The sequence below is a fragment of the Hypanus sabinus genome, chromosome 17 (assembly GCF_030144855.1).
Source record: "Hypanus sabinus isolate sHypSab1 chromosome 17, sHypSab1.hap1, whole genome shotgun sequence".
Taxonomy (NCBI): Eukaryota; Metazoa; Chordata; class Chondrichthyes; order Myliobatiformes; family Dasyatidae; genus Hypanus; species Hypanus sabinus.
Window position 1 is genome coordinate 65,784,176 of NC_082722.1, and position 11,301 is coordinate 65,795,476.

General features: G+C 44.0%; 1 protein-coding gene across 1 annotated transcript in view; it reads right to left on the reverse strand.

Moving 5' to 3' along the window:
* The window catches only part of LOC132407011 (meckelin-like), a 150,755-nt gene extending 145,988 nt beyond the window's left edge, over nucleotides 1-4,767 (reverse strand). Inside the window, exon 1 of the mRNA XM_059993234.1 lies at nucleotides 4,492-4,767. Coding sequence (XP_059849217.1) covers nucleotides 4,492-4,657 — 166 coding nt within the window. The 5' untranslated portion in view covers nucleotides 4,658-4,767. The remainder of the gene's footprint in view (nucleotides 1-4,491) is intronic.
* Between the last annotated feature and the right edge of the window lie 6,534 nt (nucleotides 4,768-11,301).

Genomic DNA, 11,301 nt, shown 5'->3' on the forward strand with positions numbered 1-11,301 from the left:
AAAATGCTGGAAAGGTTCCCAGGCGATGCGCCTCACAGACAGTTCTGAGAAGTTGCCTCACATATGTAATGAACAGAAAGTTAATAATAATAAAAAAAATTGCATAAAGTGAAAAATGAAGATCTCGATCATGTGTCATCAGCACTGTTGTGAACATATGCCACTTAACATTATGCGGATCATGAAACAAGCAAAGATCTTTCACGGCGAACTAAAAATTGAAGGCAATTGTGAATGTTCAGCTGGCTGGTTGCATAATTTTAAGAAAAAGGCACAACAGTAAATTTTTAAAGCGTCTGTTGTTCACAAAAATCTAGCACCAGAACAAGTCTATGATGCTGATTGTTTTTATACCTAGTATAATGGTATTAAATTTCTATAGCATTGCTGATGAAAATCTTACAAGACTATAATGATGATTATTTTTATACCTTATATGAAAGCTAAAAAAAGTAAAATACATATACAGTGTGCTGTAACCTTTTAATCAAACACAGCATCATTGAAAGCCGGCCATTGTTTGCTGTTGTTCAACAGCTGATTCAGGTATTCTCCCAATGCTGTTGTGCTGCTTTTGTTACCCTGCACACATTTGATTTTCATTATATTAATGGTACTGTTAAGTACATGTGTGTGATGAACAGTATAAAACAAGACTGCTTACTGGTAACACATAAATTCAGAGTTGGAAATGACGGCGATCCCAAGCCATCTCATTAAATATTTCAACATCCTAAAAATCCACAATCCAAAACATTTCTGGCCCCGAGCATTTCAGACAAGGAGCATGCAACCTGCATTGGAAACATCCTCTCCATGTCCACTCTGTACAGGCCTTTCAATATTCAATAGGATTCAATGAGATCCACTCTCATTCTTCCAGACTGCAGCGAGTACAGTTCCTTTTGATTAGCTTTATTTTGGAGGGGGGGGGGGAGAAAATGCCCCAGATTCCCACATTCCTTAAACAATTTAACACTTCGCCATTGCCATAACCCTGTAACTAACTTTACAGACATGCCCTACTATTTTGGACTCCCCAAGCGGGTACCTTCATTCCTACACACAAAACAGTACAACACAAGAACAGAACCTCTGAGCAAAGCATGATGCCAATCCAAATTAATCCAATCTGTCCACCCATGGTCTATCCCCCTCTACCCCATACTGGTTCACAGCCTTGTCTTAAGTGTCTCTTAAACATTGCTATCTTGTCTACTACAGGTTGAGTATCCCTTATCCCAAGTTCCAAAAACTCGAAAATATAATTTGTTTTTGAGCACTGACACGACGTCACAAATGAAAAATTCCACAAGCCACTGGGAAGTTCCCCTGATGATGCACCACTGTCAGTTCTGAGACGTAACCTCACACATGTAATGAACAGAATTTAATGAAAAATAGAAAAACACTGCATAAAGTGAAAAATTAAGATACTGAGTGGATTTGAACATATACCGATTAATGGTGTGCTGGCCATGAAACCACCAAAAATCTATCACGTTGAACTGAAAATTGAAGCTAATTATTCAGCAGGCTGGTTGCAGAAACTAAAGAAAAGGAATGGCATTAACTTTTTAAAGATTTATGGTGAAAAAGTGTCTGCTTGATCACAAGACAGCAGAGAAATTCATTGATGAGCTTGCCAAGATCGTTGGTAATGAAAATCTAACACGCTGAATGGCTGCATCAGTACAAATGTGTGATGAACAAGTGTAAGACAAGGACTGCTTCCCGGTAGTACATAAATTCAGAGTCAAAAAGATGGTGATCCCAAGCCATCTCTTTAAATATGATCAGGCTATCTTTCAGGTGGGTGAACCCTCAAAAGGCGGCAGGCCCTGATGGAGTACCTGGTAAGGTTCTGAAAACTTGTGCCAGCTGGGGGGTATTCAAAGACATTTTCAGTCTCTCATTGCTACAGTTGGAAGTTCCCACCTGCTTCAAAAGAGCAACAATTATATCAGTGCCTAAGAAGAGCAGTGTAAGCTGCCTTAATGACTGCCATGTTTTGAGAAGTCGGTCATGGCTAGAATCGACTCCTGTCTCTGTAAGGACCTGGACCCTCTGCAACAACAGGCAGTCACGATCTCAATAGCTCTCCATGCAACCCTGGATCTCCTGGACAATACAAATACCCATGTCAGGATGCTGTTTATTAACTATAGCTCAGCATCACCATTCCTACAGTCCTGATCAAAAAGTTACAGAACCTTCCTCTGCAACTGGATCCTGGACTTCCTAACCAGACAACCACAATCTGTGCAGATTGATAATAGCAACTCCATCTCACTGACGATCAACACTGGCGCACCACAGGCATGTGTGCTTAGCCCACTGCTCTACACTCTCTATACCCATGACTGTGTGGCTAGACACAGCTCAAATGCCATCTATAAATTTGCTGATGATATAGCCATTGTTGGCAGAATCTCAGATACTACAAGGGGGCATACAGGAGCGAAATATACCAGCTAGTTCAGCGGTGTCATAGCAACAACCTCGCACTCAATGTCAGTGAGACCAAAGAGCTGATTGTGTACTTCAGAACACAAACCAATCCTCACAGAGGGATCAGAAGTGAGCAACTTCAAGTTCCTGGGTGTCAATATCTCTGAATACCCAACCCAGTCGCAACAAACTAACGCAGCTATAAAGTAAGCAAGACGGCAGCTTTGTTTCACCACTTCTTTAAAATTTATTTCTGTTTTTGCATTACTTATTTTAACTTAACTATTTTATATATTTACATTTACTGCAATTCATTTTTTCTATATTAATCATGTATTGCATTGTATTACTCCTGCAAAGTTAAAGTTAACACGTTTCACAACATATGTCAGTGATAATAAACCTGATACCGATATTCCAAAATCCAAAAAAAAATCTGAAATCTGAAACATTTCTGGCCTCAAACATTTTGGATAAGGGGTATTCAACCAGTACCACGACCTCCCCTGCAAAACGTTCTGGGCGCCTACCTCTTTGAGTAGTAAAGAACCTACCTCACAAATCTCCAACCAACACACACAAAATGCTGGAGGAACTTAGCAGGGCAATTTCCCTCACCATGCCCCATCCCCTTTTCCCCCTCTCAGCTTATCTCCTTGCCTGCCCATCACCTCCCTCTGGTGCTCCTCTTCTTTCTTCATAGCCTTCAGTCCTCTTCTATCAGACCACCCCCCCCCCCTTCTCCAGCCCTGCATCTCTTTCAACAATCAAATTCCCAGCTCATTACTTCATTCCCCCCCACTCAAGTTTCACCTGTCACCTTGTGTTTCTCTCTCCCCTCCACCCAGCTTTTAAATGTACTCCTCATCATTTTTTCCCTCCAGTCCTGCCTTCTGCCCAAAACTTCTACTGTTTACCATAAATGCTGCCCGGCCTGCTGCGGGGGGGGGGGGGGGGGGGGGGGGGGGGGGGGGAGTGTGTGTGTGTGTGTGTGTTGCTTTCCAGCATCTGCAGATTTTATCTTGCTTATGTAAATCTCTAATGAACTCCCAGCCTCTCACCCTAAAACTATGCCTCTGGAATTTAACATTTCCACCCTGGGGGGAGGGGGGGAACACTCTGTGTATTCTATCCGTGCCTCTTGGAATTTTTCTCTGTGTCAGGTCATCACTCCAGACAAACATACTAAATCTATGAGGTTGCACCTTGCAGACAGCAGCACTCTAACCTGCAACTTCTAACAATCCTGCAACTCAAAATCAGATTTCCTGCCAATGACATATGTCGTGAAATTTGGTGTTTTGCTATAGCAGTACAGTGCAATACATAAACTACACTGCAAACTACAATCTGTGTGTGTCTGTGGATTGGTAGAAATATGTAGTGCAAAAATAGTGAGGTCGTGTTCTCACCATGGGTTCATGGACCACTCAGACCTCTGATGGCGGAGGGGAAGAAGCTGTTTCTATCCTCGGACTCCTGCACTTCCCCTCTGTTGGTAGTAAAGAGAATAAGGCCAAGAAAATCTGCAGATGCTGGAAATCCAAAACAATGCACACAAAATGCTGGAGGAACTCAGCAGGCCAGGCAGCGCCCGTGGAAAAGAGTAGACTTGTCGACATTATGGGCCGAGACCCTTCTTCAGTCCTGAGACGCTGCCTGGCCTGCTGAGTTCCTCCAGCATTTTGTGTGAATTGGAAAAGACCCCCGGCTGGTGGGTGTCCTCAGTGATTCTTCAAAGTCTTCGCCTCCTGCCTAAAATGCGGAGAGCACAACCCGCACATAATACTCTAAAGATGGCCTCAATAAAGATATTGTTCTCCAAGTATCTTTACAAATCGTTTAATCATCTTTCTACACTTCACGTTAGTTAGGCCTCAAACTGAATGGATTGCACACTAAATCAGAGCAATCAGGTGATTCTAGCAACTGGGTTGCTCTGTGAAACACTGGCCGTTCAAAGCCGTCCGCTGAATTGCTTCAGAGCAGGAGTTGTGCCGCCGTAACGGAGGAAAAGAAGGAACCAGGCCGGCGTCTTACCATCAGCGCTTCGCCGGAGAGACGCTCCGCACGGCGAACACCGCAAGGCTGAGACGTCGTAGAAGTGGGAGCTGGCGCAGGACTGGGGCTGGACAAAGGGCAGGGAGTTGTCCGCGTCCACACCCGGACACAGCTCGGCCAGCATCAGATAGAGCACGGCCAGCATTCTGCAACGGAGGAAGCGAGGAGGAAGCACCCTCCTCGGCTCCCCTTTGTGTACGGTGCGTGGCTATGGTTTCCAGCCGCAGTGTCAGATTACATCTCCCGATAATCCCTGGCCCGACTGCTCCCCCTGGGGCGTCTGCACCTTTCTGAGGCTAAGCACCGTTACGTGACTTCCTCCTCGACACATTTTTGGGCTCCAGTCTCACAAAACAATAAATCTTTGAGGGGGAAAAATGAGAGATCCTGCAGATGTAAGAAATCGCGAGCAACGCGCTCCAAATGCTGAAGGAACTCAGACTGCTGCCTGACTTGCTGTGAAGAGAAATAACAGAAAGCTTTTCCAGCGGAGACCCTTCATCAGGACGGAAACGTCGACTCTTTAATTCCCTTCATAGATGATGTCCTGATTTTCTAAATTCCCCCAACAATTCTGTGTGTTGCTTAAATCTTTGCCGACCTTGCTCCGAATTTGGAGACGCAAGGAACGGCAAAATGCGGGACAATGGAGCGACACGCACTCAACATGCTGGAGGATCTCGGCAGGTCAGGCTGCGTCTACAGAAGTAAAAGAAAAGCAGTCAATATTTCGGGTGAAGCCAGAGAGATCGGGGAAGGGGGGTGCTGGGAGGTAATAGGTTTTGTTCCGTTCCGAGTTCTGTTTATTCTTTTCCACAGATGCTGCCTGACCTGCTGAGTCCCTCCAGCAGTCTGTGTGTTGCTTTGGATTTCCAACACCTGCAAATGTTACTGCGTTTGTTAACCCTTTCTGTTTACCCACACTGTTTCCCACGAGGGAAAGAGGTTGTAATTTTTTTTAATGCAAACTGCAGGCGGGACTCAGAGGGTCCAGCACCAACAGAAAATTGAAAAGGGATGTGCACGTTTCAGGTCCACGGATCATTTCCCTTCACAGAAGCTGTCTGAGCCGTGGAGTTCTTCCAGCAGTTTTTGATTTTTTTTCTCTCTCTTATTTTACAGCCTCTCTTTCTTTCCCTTAGGAAAGCAGAAAGGGCTGCAATTAGTGGAGGCACAAGAGACAACAGGTATTGGAAGCTGAAGGAACTCAGAACACCTATGGAGGTAGATAGATGGGACATTTGGGCCTACACTGGAAACCCTGAATTTGCTGAGAGTCAGATCAGAAGCTTTCAAGTCTGGAGATCAAGAATACTACAGGAGGTGCAGGTAGGATCTCCGGAAAGCCGTTTCCAGGGCAAAATGGAAATTCAAGACTAGACTGGAATCAATGAAGGATGCGCCACAGCTGTGGCAGGGTTTGAATGCCATAACCTCCTACAGCTTGGGGGACGGTAGAGCTTCAATGCCCTCTGTGCTCACTTTGATCACCTGAACAGCGAGGAACCATCACGCACTCCCACGTCTCCCGATGATCCTTTGGTCTCAGTATCTGATGGCGTGTGGACTGCTTTCAAGAGAGTGAATCCAACGAAAGCCACCGGTCTGGATGGAGTACCTGGCTGAGCAATGAAGACCTGTGCTGACCAGCTGGCTGGTATGTTCTCAGATATCTTCAACCTCTCAAATCAGCTGTCTGTGGTACCCACCCGCTTTAAGCAGGCTTCAATCATGCCAGTGCCCAAGAAGAGCGTGGTAACTGCCTCCAAGACTATCACCCAGTGGTATTTACATCCACTGAGATTAAGTGTATTGAGAGTCTGGTGTTGAAGCATATCAGCTCCTCAACAGGTCTACAGCAGATGCCGTCTCATTGGCTCCTCACACAAACCTGGGACAACTGGACAGCAAAGATGCATGTATCAGGATGCTCTTTATCGATTATAGCTCAACATTTAATACCACCATCCCTTCAAAACTAATCAATAAACTCCAAGACCTGTGCCTCAATACCCCCTTCCTCAGTTGCAGGCCCCAGTCAGTTCGGATTGGCAAAATCATCTTCTCCTCAATCTCCATCAGCACAGGAACACCACAGGGACGTGTGCTTAGCACCCTGCTCTACTTGCTTTACACCTTTGACTGTGGCTAAGTACAGCTCTGTCAGTTCCTCCAGTCTTTTTGTCAACTTTGTATCGACGGATGTCAATTTGGCTTTTCGTGTGTTTTTCCCTTAGCAGTCAGCCTGTGGTTTTGTTTTGCCATGCGCTGTTGTTTGTTTTCATGCCCCATGTGCTCCTGTCCCCGCTCCTGCTCTACTCTGCCCCCTGTATCACTGAGTACTTCGCCTCTCATCTGTTTCTCATTATTACCTGTATTGCTGCTGCTTCTGTCTCATTGTGCTCCACCTATCATCTGCCTCTCTGTTTATTGCTGTATATTCTAATCCTGTGTTTTCACCTGTTTGTTGTCAGATTGTGCCAGTGAATTTTCCTGAGCCTTTCCAGCATTTGTATCTGTACTCTGACTGTATATTGACTCTGCCTGTTTCCTGATTCTGGTTTTTTAAATTTCTCTGGACGTTTTGATCTCTGCCTGAACTTTGATGTTGACTTTGTTTGCACCTTGGGATTTGTTACTCAATTAATATCACTGTGTGCACGGTACTGTGTCTGCAATTTGATCCCTGCTCCAGCATCCTGACAAACTCCAACACCATATATAATTTTGCTGATAACACCACGGTTGTGGGCCATATCAAAGATGTCATGAATCAGCATACAAGAGGGAGATTGAAAAGTTGGCTCTGTGGTGTAATAACAGCAACCTCTCACTCAATTTCAAGAAGACCAAAGAACTGATTGTAGACTTCAGGAGAGGGTAACCAGAGATCCATGAGTCATCACTCATCTGAGGATCTGGAGGGGGGGGGTGGGGAGAGGGTCAGTAGCTTTGAATACCTGACTGTCACTATCACAGAGGACCTGTCCTGCACCCATTGTGTAAAAATAATTGCAAAGAAAGCACTGCAGAACCTCGACTTCCACAGGAACCTGTCATGTCATCGAAAACCTTGCCAAACTTCTATAGCACACTAGGGGGGCTTCTTCACACAGAGAGTGGTGGGAGTGTGGAATGAGCTGCCAGATGAAGTAAATGCGGGCTCACTTTTAACACTTAAGAAAAACTTGGACAGGTACATGGATGAGAGGGGTATGGAGGGATATGGGCCAGGTGCAGGTCAGTGGGACTAGACAGAAAAATGGTTCGGCACAACCAAGAAGGGCCAAAAGGCCTGTTTCTGTGCTGTAACGTTCTATGGTTCTAAGTGTGCTGACTGGCTGCATCACGGCCTGGCATAGGAACACCAGTGCTTCTGAGTGAAAAATCCTACGAAAGGTAATAGATTCGGCTCAGTACATCATAGGTAAAGGTCTCCCAACCGCTGAGCATATTTACATGAAACGTTGCCGTAGAAAGCAGCATCCATCATCAAAGATTCTCACCACCCAGGCCATGCTCTTTTCTCGCTGCTGCCAGCAGAGAGGTGCCTCAGGACTCCCACCACCAGGTTCAAGAACGGTTACTACCCCTCAACCATCAGGCTCTTGAACAAAAGGGGATAACTAAACTCTTTCTGTTTCTGGTGTTCCCACAACCGATGGTCTCACTTTAAGGACTCTATCTTGATATTACATACTCATTATTTATTGCTTTTTATTTATATTTGCATTTGCACAGTCCGTTGTTCATTGATCCTGTTTACAGTTACTGTTCTATAGATTTGCCAAGTATGCCCACAGGAGAAGAATCGCAGGGTTCTGCGTGGTGATATGTATGCACTCTGATAATAAATTTTACTTTGAACCCTGTATCAGCACTGAAGTTTTTGTGATCACAGATTCTGATGCAGGTCTCCACCTGAACGTCAACCATCGCTTTGCTTCTACAGATGCTGTGAGATTGCTGGCAGTTCCTTTTTGCTTCATTTAGAGGGGATGCGTTTGGGGAGAGAGGGAAAAAGGTAAGTGCACCACTTCACACTTGTACAGTTTAAATTTTATCTACCATTTCCTTGCCCACTTTCCAGTAAGTCCTGTTGTAACCTTAAAGAACCATCTTTAGGACCACTACACCTTCTATTTGGTTTTACTTGCAAACTTACTAAGTGTGCCACTTACACGTCATGGTCCCAAGTGAACAGTGGCAGGGATCCAAGTTTTGGTGCTCCAGTTCCCTGGAGTATGGTTAGCTGCCACTGTCTGTTTAAGAGTTAGACTGCCAATTCTTGCCTGCCACATTCCTTCATGGAAAGTCTGTACTTAAAGGCCTCATGCTGAGCACTCAGTGCTCAATCATAAGAGTTACATTTCTAGTACTACTCTTATTGACTTTGTCTTTGGATTTTATGTGCGTCGTCTTTTTTTATTTTGAGTCTGAGTTAATTCTAGATCTTCACCATCCAGCTTTCATTACACTACATTCCTATCTAAATCTTGATACAATTTAAAATCTTGATATCTTATTTAACAAAAAAGGAAACATACAGTTATTCCTAATCAAAATATTTGTGAGGGAATTGGAATCTACATAAATTATAGTGATTATTTCGTAAACAGGGAAAGCGCTGCATTGTAATTATAACTGATACCCATCAGACCTCACTGCAACAAAGGGCAGCATTTTCAGGGGGCGTCACAGAAACAAGACACTTTAAGCAAGTGAAGTTTTTATTTATCAATTCAGTTAATTTCACTCAATAACAAAGCTCAAAGTAAATTTATTATCAAAGTATTTATATCTCACTACATGCTACACTGGGATTCATTTTCTTATAGGCACAGTAGAACAAAGAAATACAATAGAATCACTGAAAAACTACACACTAGTACCGACAACCAATATTCAAAAGGCGATAAAACTGTGGAAATACAAATAAGAGAAATAAAAAAATAAAGAAATAATACTGAGAACATGAGTTGTAGAGTACTTGAAAGTGAATCCATATGTTGTGGAATCAATTCAACGTTGAGGTGAGTGAAGCTATCTACACTGGTTCAGGAGCCTGATGGCTGAAGAGTAATAATTGTTCCTGAACATGGGAGAAATCTGTAAAATGGCCTGTGGAGGAGTACTGACTGCTTGAGATTTCCGTGATAAACTACACATCCCGAAGATGTCTTCAGTTCCATTGGTAGTGACAGACAATGCTGACTGCTTAGGCATCATTACAACAGGGCACTGGCTGCTGTCCCAGATTAAATCATCAAACGGCTGGATCATACTAGTTCTGCCAGTGTAGTTCTTCATAAAGAATGCAGTTATTCATAAATAATAACTTCCAATTTGAGGAGCTCTGCCCATACCATATGGATGCATGGTCGCATGGCATTCAGCGAAGAGCTTCAAACTGCCAGCTGTAAATTGGGGTTCAATTCTCGCTAGGTAGAAGGTACAAGAGATCGGGACTTGCACCAACAGGTTCAGGAATAGTTTCTACCCCTCAACCATCAGGCTCTTGAATAAACAGGGATAACTACACTAAAGTTCACTTGCCCCATCATTGAAATGATCCGACAACTGCTGATCTCACTTTCAAGGACTCCTTATCTCATGTTCTCGTTATTTATTGCTATTTATTAATACTTGCATTTGCACAGTTTGTTGTCTTCTGCACTCTGGTTGATCTTTCATTGATCCTGTTAAATGGATTTGCTGAGTATGGCCACATGAAGGTGAATGGTGATCTATATGTACTTTGATAATAACATTTACATTGAACTTTGAATTCCTGCTGCTGTCTAAAGGAATTTTTTTCATTCTCCCTGTGGTGGCTTGGGTTTCCTGCAGGTGCTCCAGTTTCCACTCACATTCCAAAGATGTACAGGTTAGTAAGTTGTGGCAGGTGAGGCAACCTAGCAGGATGCCCCCAGCACCTCATCGGACTGTGTTAGCCGTTGATGCAAACAATGCCTTTTTCTGTTTATTTTGATGTACATGTGACAAATAAAGCTAATCGTTAAACTTTATGCCAGTTATCAGAATCAGAATCGGACTTTAATCGCCAAGTACCTGTACACATACAAGGAATTTACTTCGGCAGATGTTGTCTCTCTGCTCATAACAATAATAATGATAATATAAATGAAAATATAGATTATACATATAAGTAGTGCAATCCAAGTAATAGTTCGCCGACAGTTAACCAGCAGTTAACTGTTCAGCAAAGTGACCGCAGTAGGGAAAAAACTTCTCCAGTGCCTATTAGTCTTAGTCTGGAGGGATCTGAAGCGCCTACCAGACGGGAGCAGTTCAAACAGTCCGTGCGCAGGATGGAAGGAGTCCTTTATGATCTTCTTCAACCTGGAAGAGTACAGGTCCACAATAGAGGGCAGGGAGGCTCCAATGATGCGCTCGGCAGTCCTCACTGTGCGCTGTAGTCTGGTTCTATCCTGCTTGGTGGTGGCACCAAATCACACAGTGATGGAGGTGCACAGGACAGACTCAATGACTGCAGTGTAGAACTGCAGCAGCAATATCACACAGGAGATTATGCAGATGCTGGAAATCCAAACTAACACACACTAAATGCTGGAGGAACTCAGCAGAATCAGGCAGCATCTATGGGAAGGAATAAGCACAGAACACAGAAATCTACAGCACGTTACAGTTCCTTCAGCCCAGAGTGTTGTGCTGACTATGTAACCTACTCTAGAAACTGCCTAGAATTTCCCTAGCGGATCGCCCTCTATTGTTCTAAGCTCCATGAACCTATCCAAGAGGCTCTTA